Raw genomic sequence first — 20,672 nt, forward strand, 5'->3', positions numbered from 1 at the left:
TGGGACCCAGAGTACAGCAGGTGCAGAGTAAACGTCACCTGGGTGATACCTAATGTCAGTTATAAGTATTATAAAGAATTTTTGGTGGAGTCTTGGACAAAAAAAAAAAAAGAAAGCTAATTTTTTTCCGATTATATGATTTTCCAAGCATTGCAAAAATTTTAGGTGCTTTTTTTTAAAAAAAGATTTATTTTTTAATTTTTTTTTTTTACAGTAGGTCCTTGTTGATTATTTATTTTAAATATAGCAGTGTGTACGGTGCTTTTCATTTTGATAATTCAGAGAGGAACTTAGGGGAATTCCCTGATGGTCCAGTGGTTAGGGCTCTGAGCTCTCTCACTGCTGAGGGCCCAGGTTCCATCCCTGGTCAGGGAGCTAAGATCCCGCAAGCTGCGTAGCATGGCCCCCCAAAAAAAGAAAAAGAATACAGAGAGGAACTTAGGCGGCTCCTACTTCATTTAAAGTGACACTCCTTGACACTGGTATCGTCCTGCTTACCGAACGACAATGCATTTGGACTTCAGTCCGTGCTTTCTCGGAGCTCTGCTCCCGGAACTGCTTTTCCCCAGGCAGCTGCTGCTGGGCTGTGTCTTGGTGACTGTTGCCTCCTCGGACAGGCCTCCCTGCAGCATGCCACTGCTTGTATGATCTTGTTCATTTGTTTCTTCCCTCTGTCCGTGTCACTCGTCGTGTAAGCTCTGTGAGAGGGTGGGCCTTGTCTGTCTTACCCACTGCTCCGCCCCATCTTTAGGCATACAGTAGGCATTTAACAAACACACCGTAGACGGGTGAGTGGATAGTACTCCAAATAAACTCTTGAGGGAGGGAATCTTCTCCAATTTACTAAGCATCTTTGCCAGTTCCATAGTGTCAAATAAACACGAAAGTCCCATTGACAACTGGGGGAGAGGAGGGACTGTTTACAGTAAAGAAGAAATATCCCTCCTTTTGCTTCCTGGTTATCCATAGAAGTTGGAGGAGGTTAGAAGGATGCCCTGGGCTTGCCTCTGGTTCTGACAACCCCCTGCTCTGTGGGTCGCTAGGCCCACTCACCCCACACACACTCACTCTGGGCAGGAACTTCCCAGCCACCAAACTTCAGACTGGTGCCACACAGAGTGAGAGCTCCGATCTTTTAACCCAGGATGGTCAGGGCTCCTTTGTCAGTCCCCCGTTGGGCGTTTGGGGAAGATGCTGTTTGAGCTTACGAACGCAGGAGGGACGGGAAGAGGGGACAAGGGACTGTAGCCCAGCTCCCCCCCTCACTGCGTCTTCCCCTCTTGCCCTCTGTTATTTTGCTGTCTGCCTTGACTCCTGTTAGAGCCAGTCAGGGCGTTGTCTGCTGGCGCTGGGGAGAAAGCAGACAGCGCACGGAATGTGTACCGGGTTTGATTTTAGGCTCTAGGATGCCAGAAGCTCAGGTGAAGAAGGATTATTTCTCTATAAAGGCAAAGAAAATCCTCAGGTTGACATTTCTTAGCCATACATGACCAAGAGACTGTACTTTCGGTAAAAATGTTCATTCAGCTGAATAATTTTTCACTCCCTGACGTTTTCCTCTCCAGTGAGGGAAGGAGAGGCAGGAGGTGAGGGGCGTGCCCCATGCACACCGGCTTCCAGCCGGCCCGGGGCACCCTTCCCAGAGCTGCGACACACACACCCCTATTCCTGACCAACTCAGCTGCAGGGAAATCAGTGGCAAAAGTAGTTCCCCCCTAGTCAAATAATTTCTTTTCACTTGGTGCAGACAACCTGCTTTAAGCAAAGCAGCTGATGTGTTTGAGAGACAGGGGACGTGATTGAGGGTCCCTGGGCTTCCTGACCCTTCTCTCTGTGGGGCGGGGGGGGGGTTGAACCTTAAATTCTGGGTGAAGACGGGACCTGGGCGGGGTCAGCCCAGCCTCTGCCCTTCGGTGCCTCCCTGGGTCCAGAGGGGCCCGTCAGGAGAGAAGCAGACAGGGACAGAGAACATCAAACATAGAACACACTGGAGCACGTGGAGAGGGAGGGTGGCGGGAACGGTGTTGATAAAATACCCGTTACTGGTTTCCCTTCAAGATGGAGGGGCGATGGTTCCACATTTAAGTGCGTTAACATTAAAAACAGAGTGGCTTCATCGTTAGCTGCAGCTGTTAGAGGTAGGCTAAGAGCTGCATGTGGAAGGTGCTGGGAAACGGTGCATTAGGGTCCTTCAAGGACAGATCGCAGGCACCCTCTGTCCTGGTCCAGGTGCGAGCATTTCACAGTTTCCCCAAAGGATGTGGGCGCTAAAATTACAGGTGCATTTGGTTAATTACATCCCTTCCTTAATTGCGGGCTCAGACGGCCAGGTGGTCATTATTTTGATTGGTCTAATTAGTCAGATGTGTCCGCGAGCAGCTGCGTACCACATTCTGGGCAGGTCCAGGAGAGGCACCTTAGAGAAGGTCCAGCCTTTGGGAAATTTGTCCGCAGGTGCGTAATGAGTTCCTAACAACCAGTATGGCTAGTGACGTAAACGCTTCAAGTCCCGTGATGAGAGTTTAAAGAAGAAATGTAAAAGGTCTGTTTGCACAGAGAAAGGGAGACTAGCAAACATTCAGTGCCGGTTAGGGAGAGGGTTTTGGTTTAGCCAGCGATCAAGCTGCCTCGTTAAGTCAAAAGAGTAATCCAACCACCATTTTTGTACATAGCGAAATGTACAAAAGAGATTGCACCGAACCGTTTTTACAGTAGAGGCTTCAGCACTCTTCCCATAGGGGGAGGTCACCCCAAGGGAAACAGGAAGTGATCCTGAGGGTGGTCAGACTGGGGTGCTGTCCTCGGGAGAAGCCCACCCGGGAGAAGCTCACCTCTGCTTTTCTGATTCACGTGAAGGCTCAGTCCTGAACTTGCACCCGGCCCCTGCCTGCTGGCGACCTCTCAGTGAGCCTGGAGGTCGCGGCTCTTTCACAAAGCCCCTCCTCTCGAGCGCTGTGTCTCTTGGGTGACTGCGGTGGGGTATCTCTTTCTTTCCTGGGACAGGAGATCTTTCACAAAAAGCCCCCTGGGCCCCTCGGAGGGCCCAGCCGGTACCCGTGCTGTGATCTGACTGACACTCTGGTTTTGTTTCTGTCTAGATGAGTTCTGGTTCTCCGACGGGTCCTTGTCAGATAAGTCCAAGTGCGCAGATCCCGGCCTGATGCCCCTCCCGGACACGGCCACGGGGTTAGATTGGTCCCACCTCGTGGATGCTGCCCGGGCATTTGAAGGTAAAGACTCGCAGCCTCTGGGGCCGGGGCAGCGACGCAGGGATGTCCGGGTTAACGTCTGGATGCTCTGAGCATCTCCCAAGAGGAAAACCAGGGGATGGCTTGGGCTGAGACCGAGGGCCTTTCCTTAGGGAGACCCAGGCACGCAGGGAAATAGCCCTGGGCAAAGGGCCCCAAACCTGCTTCCAGGTCAGGCGCCAGCTGTGACCTGGCAGGCGTCACTTGTCCTCTGACACCTGTGTTTTCTTACCTGGAATGTAGAGGTGGGGATCTAGGGCACAGACTCTATCTTTCCTCCCAGCGTGATGGGGCGAGACGGGAGGAGAAGGCCCTTCAGAGGTCCAAGCTGCCCGGACAAGCACAGGCCTGGGCGTCTGGTGGCTTGGGGTCCCTGCAGACTCTGGTGTGGCCTCCTTGACACGGCGGGTCACCCTGCACGGGCCCCGGCTTCCTCCTGTAACCATGTGGTCAGGATGGTGCTGGACTGGCTGATCTCTGGGGCCCTCTGGCTGTCACACTGCCCTCCACCATCTCTGGAGAATGTTTCTGTGAATTTAGGAGGGGAAGCTGCACCTTTTCTCCAGCCTGCAGGTAAAGGGGGCCACGGACAAGGGAGATGCTTGCCTCCCAGGCACCCTCTGGACCTTAGGCGTGGGTCCAGGGACCCCGGCGACCCGGATTCAGACTTTCTGCCATTTGCTGCTACATTCTCTCCATGACCACAGCCTCTGCACCTGGGTGACCTGTCTGAGACTCCCCTGTGTGTCTGCGTCTTCACTGCCGCCCCCCCCAGGGGTGGCCATGGCCACCTGAGTGGCCCTTTTCTCTCCCTCTCCTTTGACTCACCCGCTCTGGTCCTCGGTTCCCGTCACCTGTGATGTGCAGGCTTCAGGAAAGGTATTCAGATTCCTTTCCCAGGAGGGGCAGGTGCACTTTGCAGTCAGGCTGCTGCGGAGTGTGGAGGTCAGCTGCCCTGACCGCCTCTCTAACAAGCTGCCCTGCTAGGCAGTTTCTCTCATCAGTTGGGATCAGTGCCTCTGGTCCTAAGCACCATTTGGGGGGGAGTCTGGGGGAGGGGGGAGTCGAAAGCTACTCTCAAGCTAATTCAGGGACGCGTTAATTCAGTACAGGGACGTTTAGCTCTGGTAGTTGGGGTGACAGGGAAACTGTTGGGGAGAAACTCCTGCAAAAGGCATAGGCTGTTCCTGCTCCCTTATCAGACAGAGTACAACTGTTCTGGGTTTGCTGCTTTACAGCAAAAACTTGAGAATGCCCCCGTCTGCTTGGTAATGCAGCCTTCATCTCTCTCAACCAGAAGATGGGTAGAGTGCATTGTAACAGCCCTCCGAACACTGGCCCGACGTGACCGAGCCCCAGAGGGCACGAGCACAGTCTCACCTCTGTCCAGAGCAGCCCAGGCAAGAGAGAGCAGCATTTTCTCTGGCCTGTTCCGTGCACACTGTGGTCTTACTGCCCGAGGAGAGTGTAAGGACTTCTATTCTGTCTTCTCCGCTCCCCCACTGCATAAATATTAGCGTAGTGCTTACCACACTGAATTCTGCATTATTCACATCTCTGTCTCTTCCTATTAGATGATGAGTTTCTCAAGGGAAGCCTGCTTCTCCAGTTTATCTTATCTTTATTGATCAAGCGCAGAGCAAGATAACCGAATGAGGAGAGCTCGTACAAAGGAGCCAGTAGGTCCAAAACGCACAGGGCCCTGTGCACCCTTGAGCTGTCTCAGCCCACAGCATAATTTTTAACCTCTGAGGTCCTTCTGCATTTTGTGTTCATTTTTCTGATTTAAAACAACACATATCACTTTGTCTCCACCCTCATTTGTGTCTTTGCTTGGCTCCCTTCCACCCCTTCCGAATAAAATCGCTGCTATGAAGTGGATTTTTTTCAGGGAGCTGGGCTGCAGGTGGGAGGGTGAGAAGGCAAAATGGTGCAGACAGCAGTGACTGAATTGTCCATCCCGGGGGGCTGCGGTTGTGATCGCAGCCCTACGGCTGGGCTGCTGGCCTTTGGACAAGTCACTTAGCTACACGCCTTGTGCCGACACTGAATGCTGGACACCAGTCCTCTAAGGTACATGCTTGTGTTGGGCTTCAGCCTGCTTGTCTGTGAAATGAAGACCTTTCCAGAGAACCTGGAAGGCTTCTCCCAGCCCTACCCTCCAGTTCTGTTCTTCAGGGTCCTTCCGAGCTGGAGTTAGAGGCTAGCTGGGAGTTGGCGTCGTCAGACAAAGGAGGAAAAAGCAGAGACATCCCAGCTAGCCGGTGCCTCAGGGGCAGGGGTACCTAAGTTCAACCGAAAGAATGTGGGATTCTATTTGCAGGGGGAGAGGACTTTGGTTACCTGACCTGTCTGAACTTTCCAATCAACATTTTGTAGAAAATGTGGAAAGAGTTGAGGTCGTGTTTAAAAATTTCAGTTGTTCTCGGTGTTACTCCGTAGGGTAGCATGCCACCTTGAGACATTAGTCAGCACAGGAAAGTTCAAGACTTTGCAACTCCAGACCTTTGGCTCATCAGATTCTTTTCTATCGGTGTCAGCTCCGCTGTGATGCAAGTTGGTACGGTGGTGGCCAGGTGTGATCCATCCCCTTAGCACTTTTTTAAAAAATTTATTTTGTTGAAGTGTAGTTGATTTAGAATGTTGTGTTAATTTCTGCTGTACAGCAAAGTGATTCAGTTATCCATATGTACACGTTTTTCCATATTCGTCTCCATTATGGTTTATCACAGAATATTGAATATAGTTCTCTGTGCTGTACATTAGGACCTCGTTGTTTATCCATTCTATATATAATCGTTCGCATCTGCTAACCCCAAACTCCCTGTCCATCCCTCCTCCATCCCCCTCCCCCTTGGCAGCCACAAGTCCGTTCTCTCTGTCTGTTGCTGTTCCATAGATATGTTCATTTGTGTCCTATTTTAGATTTCAACAGATAAGTGATATCATACAATATTTGTCCTTCTCTGTCTGACTTACTCCACTGAGTATGATAATCTCTAGTTGCATCCATGTTGCTGCAGATGGCATTATTTCATTCTTTTTGATGGCTGAGTAATATTCCATTGTATATATGTACCACATCTTCTTTATCCATTCCTCTGTCGGTGGACATTTAGGTTGCTTCCATCTTGGCTCTTGTGAATAGTGCTGCTATGAAAATAGGCATCCCCTTAGCACTTTAAAGAGAAAGGTCTTCACCTAGATGACCCAGTTGCTCTGCCTGCGACATGGTCTTTTTGTACCAATTCTCAAAGCCATTTCTGAGCTAGACTCAACATCATGAAGAAAAGATAGTCCAGAAAATCCCCATGTGCCTGTTAAATCATTACAAACTAATAAAGGCAGTTCAAGATGCCTTATTGAGCTCAGGCCCCTCTGGAAGAAGGCTGTGCCCATACTTTGACATGAGTAGTTAGCACATTTGAAAACAGGCCTTAAAAAAATGGAATGTATCTGCCTATTTGATTGAGATACCACATATAAGTGATATCACTTAATTAGAATAAGGTATAGTAGATGAAGTCATTAAAAGTTGTCATATCGATTTCCCTGAAAGGGTATATATGTAATAGAATCAGGACCTATTTCTAATAAAAATTAAGATTTGAGAGATACCTTCAAAGCCTAACAAAGAATATCTACTTTATTCCAAATAGTTGCATAATACTTTTTTTTAAATTGAAGTATAATTGATAGTTGATTTACAATGTTGTGTTAGTTTTAGGTATGCAGCAAAGTGATTCAGTTACGTGTATATAGAGATGATAGATAGATAGATAGATAGATAGATAGATAGATAGATAGATAGATAGATTCTTTTTCAGATTCCTTTCCCTTATAGATTATTACAAGATATTGAGTATAGTTACATAATACTATACCAAATAGTTACATAATACTTAATGGAAAAAAATGTTTTTAATGTTTTAAGTAGATCCCTTAAGTACAGAAACTAAACAAGGGTATCCTTTGAGACCGTGTCCTCTGATTTTGTATTGGAATTCTTGACATTTAAACAAGCAATGAAAAGAAAAAGGGAATACATTTTGGAAGTAAAGAAATATTTATAGATATGATTCTATATCTAGGAAATATTTTAAAAATCAAAAAGAAATTATTAGAGATTATAAAATAGAGTAGGTAAGATATTTTAAAATATATTTCATATTTTTATAAGCCTCATTTCAAAGCATTGTTAATTTTTTCAGTTACCTATTTCTGTATAACAAACCACCCCAAAATTTATGGCTGAAGACAGCTATGGTTTGTTACGTCTGATGATTCCATGGGTCGGCTAGGCTCAGCTGAGTGATTCCTCTGCTTCCTATGGTTTCAGCTGAGGTCACACATATGGCTATATTCAGCTGGAGCTCAACTGGGTCTGGAGCCTTAAGGTGACTCCACTCATGTGTCTGTACCTGGAACAGCTGGGGTCTAGCTGGACCCTTGTCTCCAGCGGGTAATTATACTTCTTCACATGTGGCTTAAGGAATCAGGAGACCATAAGCAGAAGATACATGGCGTTTCAAGACCCAGAACATTATATCCACCACGTTCTATTGGGCAGAGAAAGTCCCAAGGCCAGCCCAAATCCCAGGATGGAAGTAGGCTCTTCCTTCTGGTATGAGGGGTGGCATGTGCCCACAGCCATCTTTGCAGACAGCCTTCCACTTAGCAGTCATAAAGGACACCTTAGGTACATCAGCAAGATCAAATTATAAGTTCCTTGGGAGTTAGCCATCATTAGAATTATAATGAGAGAAAAGCACTGGACACTTTGATACCTGAGAAGTTGTAATATATGAAAGGATAGGAATGGATAGAAAGCACATGGGAAAAAGGAGAGCCCTCCCTGAGTTAATTCACAGACTTCGTACCATTTCAGTTCAGATATCTAAAGGATATTTGCATCCATTTGGAAAACAGATGAACAATGGTCAGCATAAAAGTTTATTATAAATCAATAGCAGTAAAGCAGCATAATAACGATTCAAAAGATAGAAATGAGTCCTTTTGAAGGGAAAAAAAAAGAGCCTAGGCTGAAATCTGTGTATATTTAAGAGTTAAATGGGAGTGGAATTTATGTACTCCATTTGGATTTAGGAATTAGAAAAGTCAATTCTAGAAAAAGTAAAGACAGGACGATTAATGTTTTGGAAGCATGCCAGTGCCATAATTATGGAGTAATGAGAGAACGTACAAAAATGTCATATGACCAGATAAAAGTATTTAAATCTTTAGATCTTTTATGAACCTGGATGAGAACATTAAAATAAAAGGGGAAGCAGGGGAACATGGGAAAGATTTGTAATAAATGTGATGGATAAAACCAGGGTATCTCCAGTGAATGAAGGAACATGACCCCCCAAAAGTGCCAAATGCCTGATAAACAAACGGTCAAGTCATGTGTCGCACAGTCCAAAAAGAAGGATCACACGATAGATGAGGACTTGAAAAGTGTTCAACCACACATGTAAACGTAAACAGTAATGAGGTACCAGCTCCCACCTTTTGAGTATGAAAAACGATGCAGCAGCTCTGGAAAGCTATGAAGAATGCTCACAGCTGGTATCATTATAAAGATTATACACTGATCCATCTTTGTGTTCAAAAGCAATATGACAATACATAACTGGAGCCAGAAAATGTACCCACCCTTTGACCAGAAATCTCATTCCTGAGAATTTGCTTACTGGCAATGATTTGAAAGGATAGAAAAGCTTCCGACAGAGAAATGCTATGCAGCGTTGTTAAAAATTAATTAATAAGCGAATAGATAGGTAATGGAACTCTGCTCCAAAAACCAGTGTCTAAAAATTGAGAACTCCTTCATAAGCTTGGGAGAGAGAAGGTGAGGCAAGTGCCAAGTGTGTTTATCACGACAGTCCACGGCCCCTCACTCCCCTCTCCTGTGACACGTTTGAAAACTGGCGGAGTCCCAGTTCTGGCTTCTTGTCACGTGGGCAGTTGTTACGTTTAGTGGGGAAGGGTGAGATGTGACCCTCGGCCCATCAGAACTCCTCCACAACACCTGTCGTCAGCGTTACGCACTGAGACCATCATTTGTCACTTCCCTTATGACATAAAATAATGTGAAGTATAGAGGGACCGAATAACAGAGAGAGGTCCCATGCCCCCAATATGGTCAAGTGAACAAACCCAACTAGCAAAGCTGGCTGTGGGTCGGACAGTGAAGCCGGGGAGGGGAAGTGGAGTCTTTTTAAAAGTTCTAGGATTTAAAGTAGTTCTCTTATCAGAATACCAGAGGTTGCCAGTCGGTGTGTTCTCTGCATTTGTTGAGTGGATGACGTTGTCTTAAGTGGAAACAGGTGTCAAAGGCAACATTATAAACTGGTGATTGGAGACTCCCTGCGTGTCCGTGTCCCGCACGCGTCCCCACAGGCCTTTCCTCCCCTCGGGATTTCAGCTCTTTCCCGCTGGTCTTAACTGTTGCAAGCGGATGTGTGTGCTCGTGACACGTGCAGAATTAACTCATTTGTCAGGCACCGCCATGGGAATGAAAGTCCACATAAGTGTATTTTCTGAAAAAACGGAAGTCTACACTTTTATTAGGTTCCCTATGCCCTTGGTTTCTTAAACAGAGCGCAGTAAGCCTGCATGTTTATGATGAGAACTTTTTCGGTTCTGAAGCTTCAGCTTAAGTTTGATGAAGTTTGTTAAAGTTACTGTCATTTAATCGCTGCGTGGATATAAGCATAAACAAAATGGGACACACGGTAAGACTCCTAAGGTTTACAAAAACAGAAAAGAAAAGAAAAATGACAGCTACTTAGATGAAAAAATGCACAGTTAATTTACTATAGTAAATTGACTTAAATTCTCTCAAAAGTAAGAAAATTGTTTCGGACCAAACAACAATAGTTGTATCTTAAAAGAATAAATCCAGAGCTTTTCTTTGTTCATTACTCAGGTTCTAGACCATTACCTTGCAACGTTCATCAGTAGGCTGCAAAAGGCTAAACCAAGGTATTTTATGTTTAAAAATGTTCTTTTCCTGGCGGTCAGTTAAATAAGCTACAATTTGATAAGCACAGCTGTCAGAAACAGAACCTGTGATTTTCTACCTGTAGCTAGAGAGCCCCAGCTTTTCTGTAATTTGTAGTTGTAGCAAAGACATATTGGAACAGCCTCATTTGTGGAAATGGGTTTAGTTTAATTTAGCCTCACACCTGCGTGTCCTGTATGGCATACATCTGGCATACGTTCTCCCATTCTACACCCTCGGCAGACATGGCTAGTTGATCAGAGCACCCGTCCCTCCCGATTCAGGCCGGGACTTACAGATCTCTGACAGGGGCTCCACGCAGCTTGCCTGGGGTCAAAGGGATTATTTGCAGGCAACTGTTGTGCCATGTCAGCTCTAGATTGATATGAAATAGTCTGCTGACTGTTCATCCTCTTGTTTAGTGCTAAATGCACTAAAATAAGAAACTGACAATAAACAAAAAGGTCCTGCTGTGTAGCACAGGGAACTATATTCAACATCCTGTAATCAACCATAATGGAAAAGAATATATATCACTGAATCACTTTGGTACGCAACATTGTAAATCAACTATACTACTCAATAAAATAAATTTTAAAAAAGAAACTGACATTGAAATCAGGTTTTTTGAAGATTATTTCAAGGGGAGGATTGTTTCATGTGTAAGCCATGCCCTCATGTCCCCTCTTAGCCAGATTTGCTTGCACAGGAAAGAACAGAAAGGAAAAAACCAAACAAACACGTAGAGTGTGGGTGATTTGGGTCTTTGCTGCGCTCACCATTTACATGAAGTTCATACTCCGAGCCTCCCTTTTCTTACAGTTTTGTCTGTGCCTTTTGGTTCAATGTCAGTAATTACTTGGTTACTGAATATTTATCATTACAGAAATCAGCTGTGGAGGAATAAAGCTCCCACTGGAAACTGTCACTAAGATTAGCTATTTTACAAAGGAGTTTAGTGTCTGTACTTAATCAAGTAGCATTCTGGTTGCATTTCAGCTTCCCAGGCTTTTCAGATTCAAAGTGAAATCCTCTTTGTGAAATTACATCGTTGGCAAAACTATTTCTGGCTTCTTGCCTCCTGACCGGTAGGACCTTGTTTCTCCCCAAGGAATGTTTGAATGGCTGCCAGTAGCAAGTTCTGTTTCTTCAAATATGTGGGTACTTTATCAATTAAGGTAAAAATAGATGAAGCAAGCTAAGACGTTTTCATTGAGATATTTAGACTTGACCATCAGAACCAAGTATATTAATAAGAAAGATACAAACTAACCAAATTATTACCGGGTTGCATAAAATGTGGATGAGTCAATGAGACCCTTTTAAAAAGTGAGAAGAATAAGTTCTTTCTTTTCTTTCACTCCTTTTGGTCCGTAGTTAAATTCACTGCGGAATAAAAAATGCCTCTGCTGTTGATTTTTTTTTAACTGGGAAGCATTCCCTGCTTTGGGGCCGTCACAGAACAGAGGGTTACCTTGGACACTCCGGTAGACCAGACCCTCTACCCCTCCCCAGGGCCACTCACCCCCGGCCTGTGTGCTCCGTCCTTCCTGCCCACTTCTGCTGGTCACATCCCATCAGGTGTAAAAGTAGGCAGTGCCCAAGTTATGCTGTTCATCTTAATTAAATTACAAATTACTTCATCAGATGCAAAACCCCTACCAGCCTGTACCAAGTTGGGAGTTTGGTTATCTCTCAGGAATGTATAGTTACAGAAGGTCTGTCATCCTGTAGAAGGTGCGAAGCGTGGAGAAGGGCCCCTTAAAGCTTTACAGGCATGTCGGTTGAGGACACCTGCGTACCTGTCACGGGTGTTGAGGTGTCACGACGGAGGGCAGGGACACATGTCTGGGGAACCTGCTGTACGGATCGATCAGGCGGGGTACTCAGCGCAGCTCTGGGAGGGCCCGGACTCTGTGGGTGCCCCCAGCCCTGAGGCCCGGCTCCTTCCAGGGCCCCCGGCCCCTCCGCCATCCTCGCTGATTAACGGGATGTGCATGATCCTCCTGAATCCAGGCGAGCAGGTACCTTCATTAGGAGAGGCGGCCAGCAGCCAGAGGGGGATAAATTAAGAACAGAGCACCCCTGACACGGACCCCAGTGCGATTTCGCAGCCGTTAATCACATCACGTGAAAAAGCCGCTGCAGCGCTAATGCACCTGCCGTATCCCTCGTGTGAATCCCAAGTGTGGATGCGCTCGGGTGCCAGGGGGCGGTGGAGGGGGGGGGGGGGGGGGGTGGATGATTAGATGTGTCCCTGCTTCTCCCCTGTACCTTTTGCTTGAAAGCAGGATTTCTCTGCCTGCCATTCAGCATTTCTGGGCCAGCGTTCTTGCGTCAGAGTTCAGCGCCCAGCGCTGGGCCTGTCTGGTTCCCGTTCCGAAGAATATCACATTGCCTTTCCTGCCTAGCTCTTGAGACACTGGATGTGAAGTCACCGGTGCCAGGAACAGAAACGGCCCCGTGCTAAGGAGGGGTCGTCGTGCTGACCATCGCTCTCACTGCTGTAAACACTACAGATCTTCCTCTAAGGGTTTTAGTGAGAAGATGTAGCTAATCTCTCTCACCACCGCTATCTTTACCTTCAGGGAGCTGGTCATTTAAGCAAACCCAAAATGGTCACGCCTTCCTGCAGCTGGACTGGCACATGTGTGGCATGCCACTTAACCATTGTTGGGTCACGACAGCCGTGCGTCCGGCCGGGACCATGACGCGTGAAATGTACAATCTCTCCACACTCTTTGGCGATGCATAATACTGTCTCTCGGGGCAGTTCCTGGCTTAGTACAACACATGCACACAGGCAGACATGTACACACACTTACACACATGCAGATGTGCACACTGGCACACACGTGTACACACGTGCCCCTCACACACACACACACACACAGACACAGCTGTATTTCATAGGACCCCATCACCTGAGCCTGATGTGGGCCCCCAGAGGCTCTCAAGTGAGGAGAGATATCACTGTTCAAAAGAAAATTCTAAATCTTATTTCAGGTCTTGACTCAGATGAAGAACTTGGGCTACTCTGTCACCACACGTCCTATCTAGGTGATTGTCTGGGGCTGTTCGTGGGGTCTCCATCCTCCGTAACCTTCTCTTTCTGTTTCATTGTCTGCACGTCTGCATGGTTATGGAAGCACGGAGGGGGTTGGGGACACACAGGGTGACGTGTCCGGGCCATTGTGTCTCAAGGATGCTCTCCGGGTTCGGGGAGAGCTTGAGGAGAGGTCCCTCTCCTTGGCTCTGTGAATCAGTCATGTCATCCCCCAATGCCGTTCTTTCACGCCCAGCCAGCGGCTTTGGCATTTCTTGGGATGTGGACAGAAGAAAGATTGGCTCTAGCAAATCCAATGTCTGCTCCTTGTTCCCACGGCTGTGATATGAGTGTGCCATGCAGCCCAGAAGGGCGGCCAGCCTGAATGCTTTCTGATTGTCAGCAGCTTGCCTGAGTTTGTTCTTCTTTGTTTTGTTTAAAACAGGGCAGTAACTGACTGGGGGGAGGGGAAGATTTTATTTAGCAACTATTCATTTCCACGAAGAAATGGTGCCTTGCGGCTATTACTAATGCTTCTTTCTGTGTGTGTCTCCCATCCCCAGACCAGAGAGTGGCGTCCTTCTGTACCCTGACAGATATGCACCCGGAGCAGGACCTGGAAGGGGCCCAGGAGCTGCCTTTATGTGTCGATCCTGGCAGTGGCAAAGATTTCATGGACGCCACTGGGTACGTGACCCCTGTGGACCGCCCCCCTCCCGTGTCCCGGGCCCCAGTGGGTAACAGGGGTTCAACTCAGCCCTGGCCAGCCAGGAAACCATTTTCACCTGCCTTCTCCTAGTCCTTCAGGACCCAGAGAAGGGACCGAGCGGGCCTGAGACGTCTTCTGCGCTGCCGGGGTGGATGGAGCTTGTCAGCGTAACTGCTGCGCTCCACGGGAGGGTCCTGCCAAGACGTGTAGTCAGCGCCCTTGGTGGTGAGGCTCACGGCCCGGGCGGGAGGGTGTGACGCCCGGTCAGCATCTGCCGCGTGATCACTGCAGCGGCATCAGACGGGGACACCTCGCTGGCCATCCCCCATCTGCCGAGGGCACGCTCCCGCCCACCAACCCCGGTCGTCCACCCAGCCCCACGGCGCCCACTGAGGTGTGCCGAGAGCGAGCTATCTCTGTCCCTGTGTTCTTGGCGTGCTCATCGCCCACGGAGTGTATGTTCTTTCTCAGTGTCAGCCACGCCCAATTCCAACTTGTCTGTCAACTCGAGTTATCAACAACTTGCATGTTCATCTTGGTGATGAGCCCCTTGATACTTCCTTAACAGAGGAAGGCAAATTTGGGGACATTGAGTCTATATTTGGTTCTCAGGACTTCGTTCTGGTCTACCTAACCTCAGCTGCTAACTGCATTTAGATCACCTATCTTTTGCTTTCTTACCAATGCGTATGCCTGTAGAGATTCTGAATCCCCTTTTAAATCAGAAGGCACCCAGGAGGGATTTTTCCACCAAAGCAGCAGTGTGTTCACTTTCGACATCTGACACAATCTTATTTATTTCCTTGCTGGGCTCTAAGCACACAGTAGAATTTTTTACATGAAAACTTTACCAGCGAAAACTCTTGACTGCGGTGTCTTGACTTCAGCGCGCTTGAGTCTTTCTAAGTCTTTCCTTCCTTGCTAGAGGGCGGCCTCCATCCACGCTGACTGGGAAAGTCAACCAGCTGGAGCTGATTCTTCGGCAGCTGCAGACCGACCTTCGGAAGGTAAAGCAATCGATTGGAAGCCCATGCTCAGAACTCTTTCTCTTACACAATCAACCTTTTTTTAACTATTAGGAATAAAAAAAAAAAGACGCTCAAGAAAGATAACTGCCCTAATCAAAACCCAACCGTAAATGGAAACGGAGACTCCTGAGGTCTGATTCCATCTTCTTGCCCACAGCTGCTGTATTTCATTGTAGGGGACACAAGGTCCTGTAGGTCTGACTGGATGAGGATGAGCCCCGGATGTCCAGTCTTCAGAATGAGGCAGAAACGCAGCAGGCTAGCGTTTTTCAGTTCAGTGAGTTATCATCAGTTGCTCCAACACTTATGAGCTGACCTAAGAAGCGTTAGTTGCTATCAGGAAGCCTGGTCTCCCCAGGCTGCTTCCTCCTACTGAGTCAGCGTCTGCTCTACCCATCAACCTGTGCAAGCTCGGTCCTCAAAAGGTGTGAGGTCATTCATTCCACAGACCTTTGCTGAGCTCTTGTTGGATCATGAGCACCGTGCTATCAGCAGCCGCTTTGCTATCCAGGGAAATGGAATGGAGTGCTGCAGCTGGTGGGTGATGGTGGGGCGGGGAGGGGCCATGGGGAGGGTTTTGTTGGTGGAAGAAGGGAGAAGAGAGAAGTGACAGCTGGCATGAGCGCTGGTAGAGATGATCCACTTGGGAGGGAAACAATGTCCTGAGCTTAACAAGGAGGGAGCTGGCCTGGATGGGAGGAGGGGCCGTCCACACATAGTTACCAGAGCAGAGTGTGTGTGTGTGTGTGTGTCCGTGTGCATGCGTGCACACGTGCATTCATACACGAGTACAGGCCTACGTCAGAGGTACTGCAGGTGTGGTTCCAGACCCCTGCAATAAAGCGAATATCACAATAAGTTGAATCACATGAATGTTGTGGTTTCTCAGTGCATATAAAAATTATGTTTATGGCATACTGTAGTCTGTTACGTGTGCAATAACATGATGCCTATAAAAACGATGTACATACCTTAATTAAAAAATCCTTCTCATGCTAAAAAGTGCCAAAACGATTGCAGCACGTCGAAGATCACAGATCACCATAACAAATGTAATAATAATGAAAAAGTCTGGGATATTGGGAGAATGACCAAATGTGACACAGGAACATGAAGTGAGCAAATGCAGTTGGCAAAATGGCGCCGATGGACTTGCTCGATGCAGGGTTGCCACAAACCCTGAATTTGTAAAACACTGGTATCTGCAAAGCAAGGTATGGCTGTAGTCCAAACAGAGACAGGTTGACAAAGTTCCCCTCTGGTGGTTTCTTTATTCCAGAGCTGAGAGTGAGCGATGGGAAGGAGGGTGAGAGATTTAAGGATGGAGGGTAAGGTGTAGAGTGGAGGATAATTGGACCAGATGTATTTGGTAAGACTGCAGCATAAGTTAGGTATTTTCCTCCAGTGTGGATGACCAGCTGTCCCAGCTTGCCTGGCATGGAGGGTTTCCCAGGACACAGAACTTTCAAAGCTGGAACTAAGAACGTCCCAGACCAGCCGGGCCAGCTGGTCACCCTGTCTCCAGATGTAGGTGTAGAAAAGTTAGAGAGTTGGACTTAACCAATATTAGATTTTAGACAAGAAATTAAGACCAGGAGCGATAGACAGGGACCATTCAGTGTGTATAGGATGTGATTAAACTGAGTGACTCAGAGTCTAAGCTGGGTGAGGAGGAATAATGTCATCACAGGGGGTGTGAGTGGACGCTGGCAATAAGGTAAGACTGGTAGATTAGATCATTTTTGGAGGGGTGGATACTGGAGAAATTATTTTAGAAAGACAAGAGGTGGTGGCCAGGCAGTGGGAGCTTGAAACATTTAGGAAGATGTGCGGTTATCAGTAATAGCTTCAAGGTACAGGAAATAGCCACAGGAGGGGGGTGGTGAGGAGGGCAGTCTTCGAGGTCACAAAGAGACTGAATCAGGTGGAACATCTACGGCATCTTAAGATCATCAATAAACATGAGGGATGGAGGAGGAAAGAAGAAAGGTGAACCACATTCTGGAATCTTCCATGATGGAAGGGAGTGGAGATAGAGTCGACCATGGCAAAGAGCAGGAGTGGCAGGTCTCTCAGCCCACGTCAGGCTTCTCCCGGCAGCTGGGATTTTAGGGGAGAGCAGTTACCTGCACCGGGCAGCCGGGGCGAGGTGTTAGCCTGGCAGCCTCCAGGCCCTGTGCTCTTCAGAACAAACCCTCGTCCCCAGGAGAGAGTCAGGACTCACTTATAGCTGAAGATAAAGGGAATATCCAGGGAAAAGCTTGAGAGTTCAGCAGGTTTCGGTGACAGAGGACGCATTCCATGGGTGGAGTTAAAGGGTCAAGGGGTCAGGAGAGGTGGGCAGCTGAGCTGCAGCAGGGCCCTGGGGATGTCTGAGCCGTGTTGGGAACGAGAGCCCTGGCGCCTGGGGCGGCCAGGAGCTTGAACCTCTTGTAGTGACTGAGGGACGTGGGCTGAGTCGGCAATGAGTTCTAACACCAGCCTCCAGTTGGGACCGGTGTCTTTGGTCGAGAGGTGAGAAGGGACGGGAAATAGGAGCAAAGCTCAGGGGCAGGGCCAGACACGCCGAGGGGGCCAGTCTCCTGAAGAGTCTTATCCCCCAGCTCACCCGCACGGCCGTGGGCACAGGGCTGCAGGTGCGTCTGCGGAGTTAGCAATCAAGTCATCTCCCACCACCACGGTGACAATGACCCCCCCCCCCCCCTCTCTGGGGCAAGACATCCCTTTCAGCGTCTGGGAGCTCAAACTTGTGTTGTACGTTTTCCGTTACTGTCTGTTGGAAACTCCAGGTCTGATTCTTATGAAAAATCTTGTTTTTTTCTTAATACTATTTGTTTATTTATTTTTGGCTGCGTTGGGTCTTCATTGCTGAGCGCGGGCTTTCTCTAGTTGCAGCGAGCGGGGGCTACTCTTCGTTGCGGAGCACGGGCTCTAGGCGCGCGGGCTTCAGTGGTTGTGGCGCGCGGGCTCAGTAGTTGTGGCTCGCGGGCTCTAGAGCGCAGGCTCAGTACTTGTGGCGCACGGGCTTAGTTGCTCCGCGGCATGTGGGATCTTCCCGGACCAGGGCTCGAACCCGTGTCCCCTGCACTGGCAGGCGGATTCTTAATCACTGCGCCACCAGGGAAGTCCCTGAAAAATCTTGATAATTTGTACATAGTTTTTAGTGGCACACTTTGAAGGTCATTAGGGAAATACACTGTCCCAGGAAAGCTTTAAGACAAGATGAGCTCGTGATAAACAAGCCTAGGATCAGCAGGTATGCTGATTCCGACTTGTGCAGTAAGGAGGTGCACCCGGGAAGCTCTGCCCTCCTGTCCAAGGCTGCACCTTTTCCCAGGCCCCCTTTTTCAGATAGAGGATAATATAGACTGTGGTTAATCACCTGCCCGTATAACAGCTGTCTCGCTTCCTGTTGGGAGCAAAGTGGGATGAAAGGAAAGAATATTCTGAGTTACTCGTCCCCACCCCCCTGTTTTTGGCAGAAACCAGAGCGGGCAATCAGATTCCCTCTCCCCTCAAGAAATAAATAAGGGGCTTCCCTGGTGGCGCAGTGGTTGAGAATCTGCCTGCCAATGCAGGGGACACGGGTTCGAGCCCTGGTCCGGGAAGATCCCACATGCCGCGGAGCAACTGGGCCCGTGAGCCACAACTACTGAGCCTGCGCGTCTGGAGCCTGTGCTCCGCAACAAGAGAGGCTGCGATAGTGAGAGGCCCGCGCACCGCGATGAAGAGTGGCCCCCGCTTGCCGCAACTAGAGAAAGCCCTCACACAGAAACGAAGACCCGACACAGCCATAAATTAATTAATTAATTTTAAAAAAAAAAAGAAATAAGTAAATCAGTAAAAAAATTAATAAATAAATAAGGGTAGAAGCGTTTGGACTGCAGCTGGGAGGAGAGAGCGTGTCCCGCAGATGTGTGACCATCTGTTTCCACCCCCTGCCCCCAGGAGAAGCAGGACAAGGCCGTGCTGCAGGCCGAAGTGCAGCACCTGAGGCAGGACAACCTTCGGCTGCAGGAAGAGTCGCAGACGGCCGCGGCCCAGCTGCGCAAGTTCACGGAGTGGTTCTTCAACACCGTCGACAAGAAGCCGTAACCTGAGCGCCGCCCAACCAGGGGCCCTGGGGAAGCCCGGGGTCCCTTCACAGTCGCCAACATGTGGTTTCTCGCTGTGCTTCCAGCCCACCGTAGCCGTGCTTGCTGTCCCCACTCTGTCTAGCACCATGCCCCCCAGCAGCACGGGGAGCCGCCGTGTGACCGCGGAGAGCAACGCTCGTGAAGATGAATGTAACGCTGGTGTCGAGATGAATGTAAACTCTGGTGTCAGTGTGGCCCTCTAAGGCTCTGCTGAAACGGAGCTCTGCGTGGGCTTCCCTCCTGAGGGACGAGGGTTGGGTTTTATGTCCTATATATCAGGTGAATTGGTAGAGATACTAAAACAATTGACCATAGCTTGGGCTTTAGAATTGTAAAATAAACATGAGAACAAATAATCAGACATATACTTTAATGTTAAAGGTGCTCTATTTTTTTGGATGTACAGTAGTTTTTATTTCTACAGCCACATTATCATAGCAATAAGAAAGAGGCAGGGGAAATAGTTGGAAAAGCCGTGTCGGGAGGGGAACAGAAAAAGCACTGATGTGTCTAACACGAGTTCAAACGCAGTTCCTTTAGAGACTTATTTATTTGCAGGAGCAAACGGTGCCTGAATATTAACAGTGTTCTGATTAAGAAAAAAAAAAAAGATACATATGCCTTGTAAATGGCTCACTGAGTAGTTACTTCAACTCTTAGTTCACTTTTGTATAGTTAATGCTCTGTTGAAAAAAGAAAAGAGTCAACCTGCTTACTTACGAGAGCTCCCCTGTGTGCCATGAGCCAGCAGAATCAATTGTACAATGCCAAATTTGTTTTATCTTTGTACAGAAGCTTTGATGAAGTGTCTTGTATTTAACACCCTTATTTAAGCTTATTTAACCTTAAATTGTTAATTTTATAAACTTTGGTTTCACCTGCACTATTTTGGAGGGCGGTGTAGGTAGCAGCGGGCTCAGAAAAGGCTGAGCTTGCCCAAGCAGGAGTGAGGAGCGGGGCAGGACCTTCCTTCTAACAACTGGATGCTGCTGGTAACAAGTTGTTTGTATTGCTTTACCATTTTTAACTGTTCTATTTGAGATGAATGTACGTTTTGCTTTTTTAATAAATGTTTGAAAGAGTCCACACAAGGAACAGTGTTGTCAGGTGAATGTAGACTTCGGGGTTCTAATATGTCAACAATCTGAGTGTATGAGAATTTATTCCTGGTCGTTTAGGACCTTAATCTGTACTGAGTACTACTGAGCCTTCTTACAGAATCCCAACCTGATTTAAAGTAAAAAGTTACTAGTGCTGATTAACGGCTGCCACGTGCCAGACACTGTCCTCTGCACTTCTCATAGATCTCATTGAATCCTAACAGTATCCTTACTAGGTGGGTGCCGGGATTCCCATTTTACAGCTCAGTAAACTGAGGCTAAAGTCAAGTGATTTACCCAAGATTGCCTTTCATTTTGATTTTTTTTAAAATGTTTATCTTATTCAGCAAAGCATTTGGTCTTGCTTACAAGAAAATAAATGCAATAAAGTAATAG

At 47.9% G+C, this 20,672-nt stretch overlaps 1 protein-coding gene across 2 annotated transcripts in view; it reads left to right on the plus strand.

Moving 5' to 3' along the window:
• Nucleotides 1-20,252, plus strand: part of SIPA1L2 (signal induced proliferation associated 1 like 2) — a 107,967-nt gene extending 87,715 nt beyond the window's left edge. The window contains exons 17-21 of one of the 2 annotated variants that reach the window (XM_068548846.1): nucleotides 3,099-3,230; nucleotides 13,264-13,317; nucleotides 13,867-13,990; nucleotides 14,938-15,019; nucleotides 18,989-20,252. In XM_068548846.1, coding sequence (XP_068404947.1) covers nucleotides 3,099-3,230; nucleotides 13,264-13,317; nucleotides 13,867-13,990; nucleotides 14,938-15,019; nucleotides 18,989-19,135 — 539 coding nt within the window. In that variant the 3' untranslated portion in view covers nucleotides 19,136-20,252. The remainder of the gene's footprint in view (nucleotides 1-3,098; nucleotides 3,231-13,263; nucleotides 13,318-13,866; nucleotides 13,991-14,937; nucleotides 15,020-18,988) is intronic. The other variant, XM_068548847.1, reaches the window with a different exon arrangement.
• The last annotated feature ends 420 nt before the right edge of the window (nucleotides 20,253-20,672 follow it).

The sequence above is a fragment of the Eschrichtius robustus genome, chromosome 7 (genome assembly GCF_028021215.1).
Source record: "Eschrichtius robustus isolate mEscRob2 chromosome 7, mEscRob2.pri, whole genome shotgun sequence".
Classification (NCBI taxonomy): domain Eukaryota; kingdom Metazoa; phylum Chordata; class Mammalia; order Artiodactyla; family Eschrichtiidae; genus Eschrichtius; species Eschrichtius robustus.